At 51.2% G+C, this 19,393-nt stretch overlaps 4 protein-coding genes across 4 annotated transcripts; 2 read left to right on the top strand and 2 right to left on the bottom strand.

Annotated features, from left to right (window-relative positions):
• Positions 1–444: 444 nt before the first annotated feature.
• Positions 445–3,514, top strand: IAR55_003551 (uncharacterized protein; the record flags this gene model as incomplete). Its single annotated transcript, XM_066946658.1, has 12 exons — positions 445–509; positions 583–615; positions 718–767; positions 843–951; positions 1,151–1,274; positions 1,347–1,425; positions 1,482–1,852; positions 1,916–2,035; positions 2,090–2,163; positions 2,214–2,283; positions 2,344–2,688; positions 2,756–3,514. The coding sequence occupies 12 exons, from the start codon at positions 445–447 to the stop codon at positions 3,512–3,514; spliced, it is 2,199 nt and encodes a 732-aa protein (XP_066803050.1).
• A 291-nt stretch (positions 3,515–3,805) lies between these two features.
• On the bottom strand, positions 3,806–9,776 carry IAR55_003550 (DNA-directed RNA polymerase II subunit RPB1; the record flags this gene model as incomplete). Its single annotated transcript, XM_066946657.1, has 12 exons — positions 3,806–6,502; positions 6,553–7,668; positions 7,727–7,787; positions 7,842–7,889; positions 7,937–7,958; positions 8,016–8,095; positions 8,146–8,326; positions 8,377–8,941; positions 8,990–9,256; positions 9,314–9,486; positions 9,537–9,630; positions 9,693–9,776. The coding sequence occupies 12 exons, from the start codon at positions 9,774–9,776 to the stop codon at positions 3,806–3,808; spliced, it is 5,388 nt and encodes a 1,795-aa protein (XP_066803049.1).
• A 1,020-nt stretch (positions 9,777–10,796) lies between these two features.
• Positions 10,797–13,541, top strand: IAR55_003549 (uncharacterized protein; the record flags this gene model as incomplete). The annotated part of the gene is made up of 8 exons (XM_066946656.1): positions 10,797–10,848; positions 10,931–11,103; positions 11,173–11,271; positions 11,368–11,488; positions 11,543–11,807; positions 11,863–12,124; positions 12,182–12,374; positions 12,430–13,541. 8 exons carry the CDS (start codon positions 10,797–10,799, stop codon positions 13,539–13,541), a joined length of 2,277 nt encoding a protein of 758 aa, XP_066803048.1.
• A 640-nt stretch (positions 13,542–14,181) lies between these two features.
• On the bottom strand, positions 14,182–18,786 carry IAR55_003548 (uncharacterized protein; the record flags this gene model as incomplete). The annotated part of the gene is made up of 4 exons (XM_066946655.1): positions 14,182–14,809; positions 14,874–15,016; positions 15,086–17,752; positions 17,815–18,786. The coding sequence occupies 4 exons, from the start codon at positions 18,784–18,786 to the stop codon at positions 14,182–14,184; spliced, it is 4,410 nt and encodes a 1,469-aa protein (XP_066803047.1).
• Positions 18,787–19,393: the final 607 nt, after the last annotated feature.

Genomic DNA, 19,393 nt, shown 5'->3' with positions numbered 1-19,393 from the left:
GAAGAAATCAGAAAGTTAGAGTGGCGAGGGCAGACCGTCGGACGAAGGACTTGAGAGAGCTGGTAGAGCGGGAAGAGGAGCATCCTGTGTGATCGCATTGGCTTTTGTCACGGGATTGGAGAACGGAGGTTACCCTAATGGAAATGTTCTTTGTATCTGGTATCCGCATACAACCTCATGGACATACAATCTCAATGCATACGATCGAAGATGACCCAGCTTCTTGGTACCAAATTAGACACTCAACATTACACACGCCCGCGCTGATTTCTTTTTGACATTTCTGTTCACCCTCCCCTCCACTTTCGCATCTCGAAACATCCGATCAAGAGTCACGATTCATTTATATCCAGTCAACTATACATCTATCCACTTGTCTTCGGCTGTCCGTCCCTACCCACACACAAGGCGTAAGAACCAGATCATGGACAGATAGTCGTTGGCATGTCGTTCTTAGCTGGACCTTCGAAGAGGCAAGATGCGGGCGGAGGAGGGGTCCCGACGTATAGGTAATTCATCAATCATTTTGAGATGGTTGGTCGAATGTGGTAGGATTGACAGCTGACGGATTATTTCTGCTAGACATCTGCTCAGTCCACAAGCTATGACAGTATCGTAGGTATCCACCACGTAGAAGATTCTGCTCCTCGACGGGGAACGACATGGGGCTGTGGATCTGTGGGAATCGTATCGGCGCTGATGAAGATCTATCCTCAGAAATCCTCTGAGGACTATCGCTCATTGCGATATAGATGCAGCATATGCGCGTAGGTTCCTTTGACACTTTGAGATGTACAGCTTTGAACTGCAAGGAAAGGGAACTAGTAGCTGACAACTCGCAGAATTCGAACAAGTGCGATTGGGTCTACCGGACAACGTTCCTCTCATTTGTGCACAATGGCAATCTATCATTGCGGTCAACTATCCAGCGAGGAAATACGGTATAAAACGGTATGTTACGCCGTCCTATTCTCTATGATCTTCTCCAACTCTGGTCAGGATCTGATCATGGCGCTCTTCTGTCTTCCTTGATCTTCTGTCGTTGATTCACCGCTTGTCGTCGTCACTCCGGTTCTACGCAATGCGGAGTATGCTTTTCGGGAGGGCTGGACTTACGAACGAGTCGGTCCCACTGACACACTCTGATTAGGTTCACCACACTTGACGAGGCGAGAAAGCTGTGTCCGGAGTTGATAGTCCAGCACGTTGCGACGTATAGAAATGGAGAGAATGAAGCGGGGTATTGGGGCGAAGTCGATCCGAGGACGCACAAGGTGAATGGATCAACCATCTGCATACATCTGAATCGATTCATAACACGAAGCTGACCCGTCATCCGTGCACAGGTCAGCTTAGATCCATATCGACGTGAAAGTCTCAAGATTCTTGCCATCTTCAAAGAGATGGTCCCTCGTGGAGAGATTGGTACGTCAGCTTCTTCCAGCTCTTGTTGATGGAAGTAAAGCCGACGTCCTTTATAGAGAAGGCATCTATTGACGAAGCCTTTCTTGACCTCACCCCGATGGTCATTGAGCGAATGCTCACTATCCACCCCTATCTCGCGACCATACCCGACGACGCTCCAGAAGGGTTGGACTCGCCCCTTCCTCCTGCACCACATATCAATTGGAGCAAAGCGGGAAATGTTTTCCCCATTAATGGTGAGACCGATGGAGAAGACACGTTATATGAAGAACTACGTAGTGAGGATGGCCAAGATGAAGGTGAGGAAGAACGAGTGAGGGGGAGCGGCGGCGAGACTTGGGAAGATTGGGCCTTGTGTATCGGTGCGGAGATCATGAGGGAATTGAGAGAGGAAGTGTATAGGCAGTTGCACTATACATGTTCAGCTGTGAGTTGACTTTGCCGCGCACGACAAATGGCTTGTCAACTCACGATATGACATGACATCTAGGGTGTTGCCCATAACAAGGCTATGGCGAAACTGTGTTCAGCTTGGAAGAAGCCTAATAATCAGACTGTGCTCAGACACAATGCCGTGGCGGCGTTCTTACGAGAGCGAGAATTTACAGATGTAAAGATATTCCTGATAAGCGAGTGGTGATTAAGCACTGACGAACCGACCTAGATCCGACTCCTCGGCGGCAAGCTGGGAAATGCAATGGCTACCGAATTCGACGCGAAGACTGTGGGGGATATGCTGTGAGTCACTTGCAAACCGTTTTGGTATGCAAGTGCTGAAGTGAACATAGGACTGTGCCGCTTGAGGAAATGCAAAGACGCTTCGGAGAGGAGAGTATCTGGGTGTACAACATCATTCGGGTACGCCATCAGATCTTCCTCCCCCCATGGGCCACAATTGATAGAGTTTTTCCCTTATAGGGCATCGATCACACCGAGGTGGTCCCTCGCGTGTCGACGAAATCAATGCTCGCATCCAAGAATGTTCGACCAAATGTCACGACGCCCGAGCAAGGACAACATTGGCTGTCAGTGTTGGCGGGCGAGTTGAACGTTCGCCTCCGCGAAGCCCGAGAGGTCGCTCCTGGATTATGGCCAAAGACACTAGTCCTCAGTCATCGTCAAGGTATAGAACCATCTAGATCTAGACAGACTCCGTTCCCATTCACAAAAAGCCTCTCAACAGAGTATATCCTCAAATACGCGAAGAAGCTTTGGGACGAAGCCACCCAGCCTATGAAGAACGGAAATATGAAACTGAACAATGTGCTTATCCTACCGGTATAACTCAGCGAGGATGTCCGCTCACAGTCCGATGCGTTTTTCATTGCAGATCGCTCTATCGTTCACTGGCCTTGAGAGACTTGAAGAAGGGCAAAGAGGCATCGAAGGATTTTTTACAAATTCCAAGCCACCGCAAAGCAGCAGTGCCATGACGGATCGTCCCAATCTTCCAAGTACTTCCTCCTCCTCCTCTTCGTCGACCACCACTCTCCCGACCTTGAACAGCACGATCAAGAGACCGCTTTCACCAGCCCATCGTTCATCTTCGATCTCTTCTGCGGGGCCCGGGCCGTCCCCCAAGAAACCGCGTTTGCCTACTCTACATACGGGGAAACGGAAGACTGTCTTGGAGAGCTTTTTAGCTAAAAAGAATGGTGAATCTTCTTCTGCTTCTGCAAGATCGGAATCCCCTTCAATATCAACGCCCATCATAGACATGGGCGATGACAATGATGACCTTTCACCTACTCCCGAGTCCCGACCCCGATTATCGACTCGAACGAGTAAGCCTGAGAAGCAGAAACCAGAAGTAGAAGTAGAGGAAGAACAAGGTAGTTGGAGATGTCCTGTCTGTCAAGCTGTTCTTGTCGCTCCGGCAGAATCGGGAGAGGAGAGGGCGAAAGTGTTGGCAGATCTGAAGCAGGAACACGAAGATTGGCATTTCGCACTTTCATTACAGGATCAAGATGGGCCCGGTACTGGAGGTCTGGCACGCGGAGGCAATCAAACGACTACGACGACGAGTAAGGTCAAGAAGATGAAGAAACCAGAAGGGATTAAAGCGTTTTTTACTCCTAGAGGTACGTGAATGTCGGGGGGCAGGTGTATATATCTTGTATCTTGTACAGCAAGCAGTCGCGGTCATGATTTCGCACAAGCTATGCATCAGCTAGCAGTGTTGTCTCTGGGAACAAAACATCAGATCCAAGTCGGCATGACAAAGTGATTTGTGCCGTGCGTTGGGAGAAGTTTTGTCAAACAGAAAAGTGGAAACCTTCGGCCGCGTCAAATGGGAATCTGCACGAATAATGTAGATGCATTTTCAACACGATCGTATTACAATGGTGACACAAACACCGGACGACAATTATTTAGCTTATTATGTCCTCCAACTCGGTGAAGTTCCATAGGCGCCCCCATTGCCCCATCCAGGTCTCGGTCTACCGTTTGGTTGTGCTCCCGGCGCCGCATTCCCATTCGCACCGTTCGGGGTCGCATCTCCACCATAAGTCGGTGAGGCCGGACTGTACGCTGGTGAAGCGGGACTGTACGCGGGACTCGCTGGCGAATAAGCAGGACTGGCTGGGGAATATGCGGGACTGGCGGGAGAGTATGTAGGTGACGTCGGACTGAATTGGGGAGAAGCTGGAGAATATCGAGGACTAGTCGCTTGGAAGGCCGCAGGAGACGTAGGAGAATAAGTTGGAGATGTCGGTGAAAATGCTGGACTCGCTGGAGAGTATCGGGGCGAGGTGGGAGAATACTGAGGTGAGGTGGCACCCATTCCTCCCATAGGTGAAGTGGGACTGTATGCGGGTGAAGCGGGAGAGTATGGTGATGCGCGGGAGCCGGCTCCGGCCCTTGATCCACCATAAGCCGGTGATGCCGGTGAGTATGTAGGTGATGAGGGCGAGAAGGATGGCGAAGATGGAGAGAACTGAGGGGAAGAAGGCGAATACTGTGGTGACGTCGGGCTGTAGACAGGGCTTGTTGCCCCATAGCCACCTCGAGGAACCCAAGGTGAAGCTGCACCACCACTGTGGAAGGGAGAAGCAGGACTGTAGGCTGGACTCGTGACGGCGAAAGGGGACGTGGGCGAGTAGCCGGCTGGAGAAGAAGGGGAGTATCCACCAGGAGACATCCCGCCGTGCATCGGCGATTGTCCATAACCCATGTAAGCGAAGTTTCCACCTTCATCATTGGTCGACGTTTGCATTGGCGAGAAGGCTGCAGCCCCGACTGTGACCTTGTCTCCATTCCACATCGGCGAGAAGTTGTCGTAAGGCGTCATTGCTCCACCAGGAGTCATAGCTCCGGCTCCTCCGGCTGCCAACATGTTTTGCACAGGCAATCGATGGTCGACAATGACGTCCTTGAGCATGTTCATGTCCAATGAGACATCGAAAGCACCAGTTCCCATTGGTGCCATTTGGCCCAGTAGTACATTCTCCGCAACGCCTCGACAGTCATCAACATCTCCAACGGCTGCCGCCTCGAGCAAGATCTCGACGGTTTCCTCGAAAGATGATCTCGAAAGAGCTCCAGCGTCTGTCCGGTTGATGCCATGTCGAGTGATACTCATAAGCGAGCCCTTACTACACATGAGATCACAAAGCAAGGCGAGATGTCGGTAGTTGACGTAAGAACCACCCATCTCGATAACACCGTTCAATTCCTTGAACAAGGCGTTCCTCGCGCCCTCAATCCCCAATGTCTCGTAAACTTCATAACAGTTATTCGAGTATGTTCGGAACGCGTCGACACCATCAATCGCCATGACCTCTTTCAGGTTGATTCCATCCGTCTCCAAGAACCACTCCTTCTCCTGATCATATTCGCCCTGTTGTGACAATACCACCTTCTTTCCTTCCGAAATGAACACTCGTTGGATACCGGTGATACCACCGAGCTCAACTTGGTCAAGCAACGTTCCTTCGATTCTCTTCAGGAACATGTCCTCGTCACCGAGTAAACCCTCCTCTTCTTTCTCTTCGGCCACCGTTCGCACACGGATGATCAGTTTTGGCGCGTTGTCTTCAGAGTGGATCACGAAGACGTCCTTGCCGACAGTGGCTGCGATGGCGTTGACAATCTCGGACATCTCATATCCTCCTTCCAACACCTTTGCCCGATCCAACTCCAACCGCAACAACCACGGAGAGTGCAGTTCTAACCGAATGTCCTCGTCGGGGATGGCAAAGAACGCATCGACGAAGTCCCTGTCTTCCTCGATATCTGTTGAATCGAGTTTAGGGTCGTAGAAGATCTCGACCGAAGCAGTGATATCACGGAGACGAGTGTACGTGAGCTTCCGCATGATCTGATGAGCGTCTTCTTCAGTCCGGCTGTATTCTCGGTCGAGATAGACATTCAGTGCCGGTGTTCTGATGTTCACAGCAACGTTGATGATTTCCTTCAATCGAGGCACACCACCGGTAACACTCTTACTGGCCACACCAGCATAATGGAAAGTGTTAAGGGTCATCTGAGTTGCCGGTTCACCGATCGATTGCGCGGCAAGTGTGCCGACCATCTCAGCGGCATTGACCACCGCCCGATTGAATATTTGCTCCACTTCTCCGATAACCCAATCGAAAGCCTCCTTGTTGAGGTGATACTCTTCGAGAACACGGCGCGTCGCCAAGTGAGAATGGAGGAGCATGTGGAAAACAAGTGTCGCGTTCCGTTGGGCGACCTTGCTGAGCTTGTCATCTCCTCGCACCACAATTAGTCGGTCTGCAAGTGCCTTCCTCTGCTCGATCAGATACACGGGATCGAGGTCGCTCGGAACTCGAGGATCGATGTGGAAGATCTGTTGCGAGTTTTGGATGAGACGTTGAATATTGACGGGTAATGGATGACCCGGGGTACCGTCCAGGTACACCTCCGATCGTAATTGCTCTCGGTAGTCGCTAAGCAGGCGGTACTCATCGTCCAGCAAGTTTTGCAGTGACACAGAATTCTGATCGATGCTGGCCTGTAGTGTGCCACGAGAGAAGCCGCCAGTTGCACCAATGACGTCAATCTTGTACCGTCGCTCGAAAGCACGATGTGAAAGACGGATGATGTCCAAGCTCTGCTCCGGGTCAGTATCGGAGTGCTTACATTCGAGTTCACCATGCTTACCTGCTTCTCCATTGCAGCACCATCCATACCATCCTCACCATATAGGAATTGCACAACGTCTCCTACAGAGTTCCTGACTGTCCCGTCGTACCCGACTTTTAGATCTTCCATCGCCTTCACTAGTCTTCTTTGAATATAACCGGTCTCGGCAGTCTTGACAGCAGTATCGATCAGACCTTCTCTTCCACCCATAGCGTGGAACCAGAACTCCTGAGGAGTTAAACCCCTAAGGTAAGAGTTTTCGACGAAACCTCTCGATTCGGGTCCATAATCGTCTCGAGAGAAGTGCGGCAAAGATCGATGTCTGAAACCGAAGTGTATACGCTTTCCCTCCACGAACTGCTGACCGACGACACCCGACATCTGAGAAATGTTGATAAAGGAACCCTTGGCACCTGAGACAACCATTTGCTTCACATTGTTATCGTCTTTCAGATTGTCCTGAGTTGTTTTACCGGTCCAATCACGAGCCTTGTTCAATTCGTTGGCGATGGAAGCTTCCAACGTTTCTCGAATAGTCATACCAGGCTTGGGTTTCATCTTATTCGCTTCGGCTTCAGTGATCAACGTTTGCACAGCTTCCTTCGCTTCAACCATTCGGTTGGTGATACCGGCCATAGTCGCCTTGTCGACGATTGTGTCTCCGATTCCGACCGAGAAGCCGAAATGTAGCAACCAGAAGTTGACCATCATCTGACAAGCCGAAAAGAAATCTCGACAAGCGATGTGACCAAGCTCTCGGAAGATTACGTGGATGAGACCGTTGTTCGCACTTCCTGCCATATTCTTGACAATCGTTCCGTGGATAAGCTCGCCGTCGTCGATCAAAACGTTCTCGTCAGTGACATCAATTGGAGACGGCTTCTCATTGTTCTTGTACGCGATGTTGATTCCCTTAGGGATAGTCATAGACAACAGCTGTTTTCCAGTCCACATAGGTTTCGGCTTGAGGATGGCGGGCGGCGGTATCGTGCCGTCCCATCCGGGCAGCCATAGAAGGATGTGTTGTACTTGAAGCCAATCAATGAAGTTATCTCGGAGCGTGAATTTCCGGACACCACAGAGGGTATCTTGAACAATACCCATAACAGGTTTATTCGCTTGTGGCGAAACGATCTGCAAAGAAGGGTACATGTAAGCCAGAGCACCGCTTGGCACAAGGCTTGATATGTACTTGTCTAGGCACCCAAGCGATCTGGCTTAGCTCTGCTCGGGTTTCTTCACTTTGCGGGACGCTATACGGTGACAATCAGGATCCGCTCGGCTTGCGATAGAAGGAGAAAACGTACTGCAAGTTCATTTCGTCGCCGTCGAAGTCGGCGTTGTAAGGTGAGGTACTGCGACAACGTCAGTCCGCACAATGATGGTGAGAGAAACCACATACACTGAAAGGTTAAGACGAAAAGCTACAAAAACGGAATGTAAGTACGATTTCAGTAGGTCATGATAGCAGCACTACTCACTGGAATAGTTCATCAGTTTGACGCGATGTGACATCATTGACATCTTATGCAAACTCGGTTGTCGGTTGAACAAGACGAAGCTATCAACCTTGTAAGTGTATGAACCCATGTCCGTTGGCGGACCACTCACTCTCCATCCTTCAGATGCCGTTCGACGATCCACCCGAATTGCAAGCTGATAGGGTCTCCGGATTTTCGGTATTTCAGATCGACTCGCTCTCCAGTGTCTTTAACATAATATCTCGCACCAGGGTATGTTGCGGGACCGTTATTTACGAGTGTTTGTAGATAGACGATGTTGTATGGCGTTACTGCACTGATCGTCAGCACAATGGGACCAAAACAGCAAGCGGATACTTACCTCGTTCAGGATAGGTCAACGTCATAGCGATACTTTTGGGTACACCGACCTGGTCCAATTGAAGATTTGGGTCACCAGTAATGACTGTTCGGGCCGAGAAATCGACACGCTTTCCCATCAGATTACCACGCATACGACCCTCCTTTCCTTTTAATCGAGCTCGGATAGCTTTGATAGCACGACCGCCTTTCTGTTGATCTCGAGGCAAACCGGCAATGTCGTTATCCATGTAGGTAGCCACGTGATATTGAAGCAGATCAAACTGCTCGTTGACGACACTCGGTGGCACACCTTCGGCCTCCATCCGTCTGACGACACCGTTGAATTTGATGATTTGTGAAAGCTTATATGTCAAATCGTCCTCGCTTCGCATCGCGCCTCCATCGACTGAGATAGAGGGTCGAACAGCGGCAGGAGGAACAGGGAGAACGGTTAGGATCATCCAATCTGGCCTAGCATACTCCGCGTTGAGACCCATGATGTGAAGGTCTTCCGCCGGGATCTTCTTTAGGATGTTATAGATTTCGCCTGGTGACACACTTCGTTCTTCAGGTTCTGCCGTCTCCTATACATGATGTCAGCCGAGCCATCGCGACGAGTCGAAGAGACTCACATCGCCCTTGTCTGTTGGCTTCCAAACCCCGTTCAATTTGAGCGCTTTCTTTCTCCACAAAGGCTGCTCGTGACCACATCCACCATGCCCAGTAACCTTGTCCGCTCGTTGCTCGGCCAAATACTCGTTCTCTGCGGTGGCATCTCCGTTTTCATCGTCGACGGTATCGGTCTCACATATTCTCTTGTCCTTTGCGAGAACCCAGATCGCTCTTAGACGGTGTTGAGCTTTGACTCGTCGGACGATGTTACCGACCATAGGGTCGCGCTGATGATCGGATTAGCTCAAATAACCACGATGAACTTTGGTAGATCCAAAACATACCAAGTCGACCTTGAGCTTGCCACAACTGTAACACACGCATTCGAGGATCTTCTTCACCTTCACAAGGAAACCCTGATGAAAGACCGGTCGAGCGAGTTCGATATGACCGAAATGTCCAGGACATTCAGCCATACCTTCGAGACAAGTTTGACATTTGAAGTTTCGGTCGATGGCTGAACAAGTGTGAACAACGTCATCGCCGCTCAGAGGCGGGACAACTTACTGCCCATCTTGGGATCCATCAGCCCTCCGACTTTTTGTCTCCCATTGTCATCCATGACCTCCATGTACTCGATCTTTGCCACTGAGAACGCTTTCTGCAAACGAGTAGTTGCACATGTCAACAAGGGTACTCCAGAGAGACCTTACTGATACCCACAATCTCCTCCGGACTCATCACGCCGAATTGAATCTCTTTCACCTGCTTGACGGGCGCAGAGGAGTATGGGAAAGTGACCGTCATCTTGGAGAATCTATCGCGTTTGGTCCTCTTCTTTTCCTTCTGAGCCCTTCTCGATTATTCCAAGTTCCTTCTGTCTAAATTTGCTCTATGTCACGCCGGGTCGCTTCGATGCCAGGATCCACAGACTGAAAGGAAAGTGTGGCTCAACCGTCCGCAGATTAAGGTGGCAATTCAACAATCGATACGAGAATGTGTATGTTTCTCCGGCTCGTTTTTGATTCGGGATGGGTGTGATTGATGTCTCTCCGTTATGACCTGATAAGCTACGTGCAGATTATCCAGGTGGTTTTCACAGTGTGGATACGGTGCAAGACACCCTATGAAAGGGGGAAGAAGGATGAAGGAAGGAAGGAAGGAAGGGAAATTGAAGGTGTTCGAATCGGGATGTTTTCGTCGTCGAATACCGGTTCCCGTTTAGGACTTGTGGAAGAGATCGATGTAGAAGGATATGAGAGGCTATGGGTGTTCCCTGTATCTTCTCTGCCCCGGTTAAGAAGAGAGTAAGATAGGATAGTATTTGGTGAGAAGGGTTGGAGGGCGACTGGAGGTGTGAAGAGAGAGCGGTGTGGATGATGAGTGAGCGAAGGAGGAGGGAGCAACGGAGGGGTGTCAGAACGGTGCAAGCTACGTGGCGATAACTCCGAAATGCCGTTCACATCGACCGTGGGAGAGTTGTCCATGCGTCATACTATGCATGCATATACCAGTGCAGCCAGCGTCGCCGCTGACCGGTTAATCATCGTTTCATCCATTCATCCATCCATCACATCCTTCGTAAGCGTCCATCTGAACCATCCAGTCCTTGACCACAGCATCGTCAAGGTATAGCGATCAACGTAGAACCCTGATATCCTCTATCACCGGGCATCTGGTCTTCTGCGTCGCTTTACTCATCCTGAATCGCCTGCGTCCCCTCTTTCACTCTTGCGTCCTTTGTCATCAGCATTCTAAAGCTACGGGAACGTCACTCCTTCTGTTGGGTCGACATCACAGTCACGAACGATCAGGCAATAGCTCATCATGTCTTGGCTTTGGGGAGCGAGCACCAATCCTCAATTTGAGGAGCTTGCCGGTATGTGTCCGATTGTGTTGATTTGGCCTTGCTGACGTTTTGTTGGTCATGATCACACCATTGCTAACCTTTTGATTTTCAGAGAAAGCATGTTCTCCCCTAAATCTCCCTTACCCACAATCGGAGGACATTGCGACCGCTCTCGAGATCACCGATATGATCCGCTCCAAAGCAATTCCGCCAAAGATGGCCATGCAGAGCTTGAAGAGACGGATAGCGAGCAAGAATGGTCGAGTGCAGATGTACGCGATAGGGGTAAGTCGATTTGTCTTCGATTTATACTATTCAAACCTTACCATTCTGATCGCTCCTAACCCCCAACAGCTCACAGACACATGCATCAAGAATGGTGGTGATCATTTCTTGGCAGAGATAGCTAGCAAGGAGTATGTGGATGAGATCTCAGGATTGATCAAATCCCCTGTGAGTACACACTCCGCTTGTTCGGCAGTTACCTGGCTTCCTCAGATGCGTGTGCAGGCTATCGAGCTTCACTGACCTGACCATGATGACCCTCAGATTACGAGTCCGGAGGTCAAGCAGATGCTTCTCAAACATTTCCAGCAATGGGCTCTGGCGTTCGAGTCGAAGAGAGAACTGGGCTTCTTTGTGGATGTTTACAAAGAGCTCAAAACTTCGGGTACGTCTCTTGGCATACCGCTCATGGGGATAACGTGCTGACATAGAAATAAAGGCGTTGCATTTCCACCACCTCCTGCTCCCATCCCGTCTCACTTGCTTGATACCACCACTGCTCCTGCTTGGGTTGACTCGGACGTTTGCATGCGATGTCGATCAGCTTTCACGTTCACCAACCGAAAACACCACTGCAGGAACTGTGGATTGGTGTTTGACCAAGCGTGTTCCAGTCGGACTATGGTCTTACCTAAGTTTGGAATTGCAGAGGAAGTTAGAGTATGTGAATCCTGTTGGGTGAAGTCGGGTAAAGGGAAGAACGAGTAGGTATCCTATCACGAGCGGTCATGTCCGAGTCAAGCTGATGTCGTTGTGTAGACCGGCACCTGCGGTACCTGGCAGAACACCTCGAAGTCGAGCGGATGTTGACGCTGATTTACAAAGAGCCATCGAGTTGTCCCTCGCTGAGTCACAGCCCGGTGGCAGCAACTTCATCGGATCAGAACCGCCTTTGTCGAGAAAGAACGGATCTGCAGAAGAGGACGATGAGGAATTGAGACTGGCGATTGAAGCAAGTCTGAGGGACATGGAGAGAGCGAGGCCCAGTGCACCGACCGGTTTGGAAGAACCGGAGTATAGAGTGAGTTGATATGTTTCTCTTAGTTGGCACACCGATAGCTGACTGAGAAGTGGCTAGCCTTTACCGACATTCGATCTTGCGCCAAGGGAAGCCGAAACGGTCCTCACCTTCTCCAATACCATGGATCAAATGGCTGCATATGGAGAACGGGATCTGAGGAGATTTCCTCATGCTCACATACTGGCGGAACAGGCTTATGCTATTGGAGATAAACTGCGTCGGAACGTCGAAGAAAAGAGCACGAAGCAGCGTAAGTGGACATGAACTGTCACTCCGAAGACTTCAGCTGAGATATTGTGACGTAGAAATGCTCGCGGAAATGCAGGACAAGCTCTCACAAGCAGTTGGCATCTACGGTCAGATCCTTGACGGACAGCAAGCATTTGCAGCGCGACAACTGCAAGAAGAGCAACAGCGACGGTACCAGCAGCAGCAACAGCAAGGCATGTATGGGTATGCCCCTTCACAATCGTATCAGAACTACGCTTCTCAACAAGGATATGCTCCGCCCAATGGCTACGGACAATACGTTCGGCCTCAACCGACATATCAGCCTCCTCAGCAACCTCAACAGCCCGCGGCGCCATCACTCTACCCATCTATGCCTTATGCAGGACAAGTCCAGAGTCAACCGATCTACGCTGCTCCCCAGATCTATGCGCAACAACCCTATCGCCAGGACACAATATCACCCTTACCTGCTGGCGCCTCACCGTCCCAGTATGCGCAACAACAACCGTGGGCAACTCATAGCCAGCCGAATCCAGCCAGGCAATCATCTCTGCATATTCAACCGGTCTCGGCACCTTCTGCTCCTCAACGACATTCTTCAATGACCTACGGTGCTCCGCGTGAACAAGCACAACCTCAGGTTCAGGAAGCGAGCGCCCCTCCACCACTGGACATGTCAACGCATCCTTCTTCTCCGACAGCGAGTATCCATCAGCCGCTACCGAATCCCGCGCAAAGTCAACAAGCCTCGGCGCCACTTCCGGACGCATCCTCGCAAAGCTCATATATCTCTCCAACCCCCGTCTCTATACAATTGCCGAGCTCGCCCAATCATAGCATGTCGCTTTCACAGCAACAACAACAACAACAACAACAACAACAACAACAGATGAATCACGCGCAAGGCTACGATCTCACACCTGCAGCCCCACAAAATCAAAATCAGCCACCACAAGCTCAACAACCTTATCGAATTCAGCCTCACCAGCAGCAACAACATCAACAAGAACAACACGAACAACAACAAGGGCAAGCTGCCCCGGTTCAACAACTTCCAGCAGGCGTGTACTCTGCATCGTCCTTCCCTCAAGCTTTACCAGCGACGATCTTCCCTGATGCTCCGCTCGAAGCGCCGAAGGGTATAGAGAAGGAGGAGAAGGAAGAGGCTCTGTTGATTGAACTTTGATAGGTTGTCAGATAAGAGTGATAGGTGGCATCATTTTGTGTATCGCTAAAGAGAGAGAGAGAGAGCATGGGACAAGGATGTGAAAAATTGAAAGTTGTAAAACTCCTCTCGTGGATCGTACCGTTTATCTATTTCTTCCTTCAATGCATTTCCGTGGCATTACAGAGTCCGTTTCAGTTGGACTTTGCCCCATTCCTTGGCGGTGAATTATCGAGTCCATGCGCGCTATCAATACTGCTCAAATGTCGTAAATTTGATATTGACGTTGTAGGAAGGATGTGTCCATACTTCATGCTGAGTGTCCTACCTACTGTATATATTTGATTACTATGATTGGGATATGCTAAAGTCTGTAATGTGCGCAAGAGACTGAAATGTGTTGTCATGAAGCATTAGATCGTGAAATTATGTATAAGAATGGGTCGTTTGATTCGTGTATTCGTGTATGTATCAATGCGCAACAAGAAATGTGGTGAGAATGGGAAGATGAACTCATGCCGCTTCTTGCTTCGGCCCCTTCCCCCTTAGGCCCTTCGCTCATCGTTCCGAACGCTTGTTCATTTTTGGATGTTCCACCTGAGTCTCCTCGTCCTTTTCCTGATTTGGAGGCGATGATACGCCCCTTCTCTCGCCCCTTCTCTCAATTGATAAGCTGCTTCGACCTCCCTCCTTTTTGCGGCGCCGTCAAGCCCGCCCATTCACCTGAAGTTGACTGTCGGCCTCTACCGACACCCCATGTACCGGCTACTGGCGGTGGGGGAGAAGCTGCCACACCACCGTAGACGGATTTCGTTGTTCCTCCTCTTCCTGCTGTGTGTCCTCTAGTTTGAGATAGTGAGGTCGCGTCAACGAGAGTCCTGATGTTCGGATTTGACCCCGACGTCGGGATGTGATGTCGAAGATTGGTTGGTGGTCCGAATTCGCCGCCGAAGACAGATTGCGTGTTTGTGCCGTACCCATAACCGTATCCACCCCCGGCATTTTGTCCAGGTAGTGGAACAGGCACAAATGTTGGGTCATATCCATATCCGAACATTGCAGGTGGATAACCAGTTGAAAGGCCACCTCCGTACGGCGACATGCCCATCCCCGGGTACATCGGCATCGGCATAGGCGGTGGTGTTCCATAGCCTTGATATGTTGTAGTCGGCTGACGATGAGCTGAGGGAGAGTGTGCAGATGTTGAACTTGCTCGTTCCCACTCCTCTTCCGAAGCGCGGTAGGCTGCCGCCATGAATTGCATCTGCCATTGCTGCTTCATGATCTCCCTGCGACCACGGGTTCAGTTAATCATCAAAGATGCAAAGACATTGTACTGTACAACAGACTCACCGTATGGCTTCGGGGTTCATGTGAGGGTTCATTTGCATGCCCATGCCACGATCAGAGTTGTACAAGGGCCAATTGGCTTGCATAGCAGGCGCTGGCGAATGTCTCCTCTTGCTGTCGTCCACATATTGGGGAGGCGACACGTGCTATTTCGACAGATTGACATCAACCACTTGTTCCATGCGACATTCGTATCTCAGTTTATTATTACCCACCTGCGGACTACCAATCCGAGTGACTGTATCTGTTTTCCTGCTGCCATCTCCAGGTGAGCCTCCAGCCGACTCACGTGAGCCTGCCTTCTCCTCTTTCGGTGTCATAGGCTGATATGGCCCGCTGTCCATCGTTGTTGTCGTACCAGATTTCGAAGAGTACGAATCTGGACTCGCAGTCTTCCGTCGCATGCTTTCCACTCCCTTTTCTCTCTCCCTTCTGATTCTCTGCCCATCCTGTACCGGACGCAAGGAGGAGGTTCCGGGGTCCCCAAGGTGACTTGGGGTCACATATGTAGTACTTTGCTCCCTTTGAGGTTGAGTTGGAGTCCGTCTCCGTCCCTCCGGAGGACTGTGAGAGAGCCTGGATCTAGCTCGAACATCTACTGAAGCAGAAGGATCGTAGGATCGCACAGGTCGAATGCTTATCGTTGATTCGCTCCCTGGCAGAAAACGAGCTTTCGCCGCAATCCTAGTCGTTGTCGTGCTGACTGGACTGACAGGCAACGCTTGGTCGTTCACGTGCGGAGACTGACTCGTCGAATCTACGGAGAGAGAAGATCTGGAAGCCTTGTATTTGAGTGTAGCTAGAGGCTCATCGTCGTCACTTTCACTATGAGCATTTGGTGTCTGCTTTCTGATCGGGAAATGCTGGTGAGATGTCCGATGCGTCAAGTTGACGCTAGACGGGTAGACTGCACGATTTCGATTGGAAGCGGTAGAAGGTTTTCTCGGTCCAGAAGGATGTCGGCGACCGTTCTCTGTGACGGTCGAAGCTCCTTTCGCGATACCGATATTTCCACGATACCGATCTCGTATGCTTTCGTTCGTTTCTTCGCTTTCGGTGTCACTACTCGAGTCTTGTCTGGCTCTTGAACCAATCATAACCCCCGCAAAGCTCGGAACTAGAGTAGGGGTAGCACTGACAGGCGGCGAGGCTGTAGAATTGCTTGTTGGAGACATATTATTGTCAGTAAGCTTTCGTTCTGGTGATATGCCGCTCGTATCGATTGCTTTCAATCCTGGAGCAGCCCTCGAAGTGTTGCTGTTCAATGCAAGACTGGAGATTCCAGCTAGCCTTTCGGAGAGGGGTGGTCGTACTTTGCCTTCTTGCTCAATTTTCAATCCGGATGCATGTTCTCCCTGAGTTCCCGGAGTCGCTGTTCCTGCATCAAACAGTGTCAAATGGGACCTCTGTGGATCCAGTCGCTTTGTGCCTTGGGCCGAGGCCGGTCTACTCATGGTCGTCTCCTCAGTGTCGCCACCTAAGATACGCATAGAATCAACCACGAGCGTCGGATCAAGCCCGTCTTCACCCTGGGAGGACGGAGAGGCAAACAGACCTGATATGATTCGGAGTGGCTCGTCGAGCAGCGACAATCTTTTCCGACCTCCGGGGGACATCGCTGGTTCAGTTGATAGGTCTGGAAGCTGAGCAGGAGATTTGGGCGGGGTTGCCGGCATCTGATCAGGTGGAAACGGGAGAGTGAGGGAGCCGGTAGTATTGTCACCAGGTTGAGGGCCGACGATAGGCTCCACAGGAGGCGGATGTGCACGTTCTGGACTTGTGAGAGGAGCGGGACTTCGTATTATGCGTGTGATAGTGGTGGGAGGTGTCGAGAACACTTTTGGCCCGGATTGCTTGAACCCGGGCGAGATAGTGACTCTCTCCGTGAACCCGGGCGCATTTTGTGCGAAATAACTGTCAACTGGTGACTGTGCCTCGGGCGACAAGGATCTGGAACTTCCATCCTTCTTGAGCTGGTCATCTGCTTGCCCAACGAAATGCGGCGACTGCGGACTGTTCAGTGACGAGGGTCGAAACTCGGTCTGTGGGCCCAGGGCCGCTTTAGATTCAAGTCGATTGGTGGTCGTTGTACTTCTGACCGCGAAGCTGGTTCCTGGAGATCCTCCACCGTTCAGCTTATGGCGTTGTACTGTGAAGCTCAGAGCTGGGCTAGCGCTGGCCTTGCGATCTGTCGCTTCACCCAATTCTCGCATGCTTGAAAGAGACTGGGAGCTCTTTTGTCGGACAGGATGCTGCTTGTTGAGCATGCCCAGCGGAAGATCGTCGTTGTCGACTACACTCGCACAAGCCGTGCCGTGTCCAATGTCGCTCATCGTCGTGATAGCTTCGCTTGGACGTCGTATACCTTTTCGGAATGCCGCCACACTGACCTTGCTCGAAGAAGCGATATACTCGTCTAGAGATGCCAGAGAGTTCGCAACACTCGGTGGACGCGAGAGAGGTCGAGGTGAAGGTCGCATTGACGTTGAGCTGGGCGAGATTGCCGAATTAGCCTCTAGTGGGCTCGCAGGAGCTGGTGTGGTCGGCTTGTCCAGAGCAAGCGCGACTACTGATTCCCTTTTGACATGGGAGAGGTATCCCTCCAGTTCGCCCGCACCCTCCACTTCCATCATACCCGACACATGGCGAAAGCCTTTGAGTTGGAATGACCCATCGTCAACAACAGGAGACTTGTCGAGGTCCATAGCCATGGAGGTACGAGAGGTCGATCGGTGGAACGGGTTGTGGAAAATGGAAGAGGACGGCCGTCGCAGTTGCTGTGGTCGAGGCTGGACGAGATCGATTGAATGACGAGTGACCGTGAGATCCAGAGATGCTGCTGCGGTTGAGGCTGACGCCTTGCGTGGTGTCGGCGAGCCAGCCTGTGATTAGTGTCAGATGTGCGTCCGGGTCCGCCCAAAGTGTGACAGAGGGACAGACTCACCCTGTCAATGTCCGCATGATCGCTCGCGCTCTTCGAGAGTCTTCGAGCTCTTCCCTTGCCTTTCCAAAACTTGTTCTTCTTTTCTGCTGATTCGAGCACCTCCATAAACTCCTCCTCTTGAGCTCCGCCTGACTTGACACTGGACCCAGAAAGCTCCAGTGGCTTCTCGGACCTCAAGTCTTCTTTGTCAATTATGATGGTCGAGTTATAAGATTTTCCGCCCGTCACTGCCATGACGTGCTCCTCATCGGGCTCAGGCTCCGCGTCTCGACGACTGTCGGTCAGTCTATCATCGTCTTCAAAGGTCAATCTGCCCAAGATCCCTCCTTCTCTCGTGAATTCTCCACTGGATATGCTCTGTTTCCTTGTCCTTCCGCTGCTCGGTACACCTCGCTTTCCTCCGTCATCTGTATTGATGTGTGCGTCATCACGATCGTCCATATTTGACGATACTGAGAAAGACTGACTAAGAGGTGAGCTGGGTACAGCCTCCCCCGCGAAATACATGGTTGTCCGTTTCCCATCTGGCGCAGGAGTACTTGGCGCAGAAACATAGTTGGTCTCTGTTCTTGCGATTGGTATCGGTCGTCTCGTGGATCCAAACTCGTCACTGATCCCCATTCCCAGCCCTAGCCCCGGCCCGCCATCCTCGATGGTGGTGCCTTTTCCTTTGCCCTTTCCACTACTCTTCGATCTGTCCTTCTTCCATGGTTTCTTGGATATCCGCGAGGTGATCGAGCTAGACGTCGAGGGCGGAGGAGGTGTACGGGGGAAATATGAAGATGTCGCACGTGTATGGGATGGTGCGGGCGTAGATAAGGGGGTGAGAAAAGGTGTGGACCCGGATCTCGTGGCTGGACTTTCGGGTGATGGTGGAAGAGATGACGTTGCATGAGGTGTTGATTTTGCTTTTGCTTTTGCCTCAGAAGGGGAACTTGTTGAGGGATGCAAGAGTCGAGCGAAGATGCCCATCGTGTGTGTGACACAGTGTTCCTGCGAGAGTCTGAAAGATCAGCAAAGAGTTGATTGACGACGGTGGGAACGAGCGAGAATGAGGAAGGACTGGAAGACGGTGACTTGTAAGTCGGATGTTGGTCGCAATAGCTCACAAAGGAGAGATGGGCTTGAGCGGAAGGGAATGGAACGACAGAACATGCAAGCTGTGGAGGTCGTTACGGACAGTACCCGAGCTTGCAATTGTCAAAGGCACTTGAGTTACCTTGCCACGGAATCGAGGCGCATGAGTTCACAATCAGAGGAAGGTGTGAGATAATGATACGAGGTCACAGTGGCACGGAGGGGGAAGTTCGGCAAGCAGACGAAGGGAATGTTGAGTGACAGCGAGCGATGGGAGACCAGAACAGAGACTCACTCACCAATATCACTCAAAGACTAATTCCGAGAATGAGGTGTGTGCGTCCTTTTGTCTGTCGTCTAAGATGGACAGTCGGTGGCAAATCCCCGATTCCCGAACGTCCTTTCTCTGCCGAGCTCCTTCTCACTCCCTTTGGTCAAGCAGAAGTCATTCTCATGGCTCAGTGGATGAGGGACGTTTGCGCCATTTGGATGTGGGACAGAA

This window comes from Kwoniella newhampshirensis, chromosome 6 (assembly GCF_039105145.1).
Source record: "Kwoniella newhampshirensis strain CBS 13917 chromosome 6, whole genome shotgun sequence".
NCBI lineage: Eukaryota > Fungi > Basidiomycota > Tremellomycetes > Tremellales > Cryptococcaceae > Kwoniella > Kwoniella newhampshirensis.
This window is presented reverse-complemented; position numbering and strand designations above follow the sequence as displayed.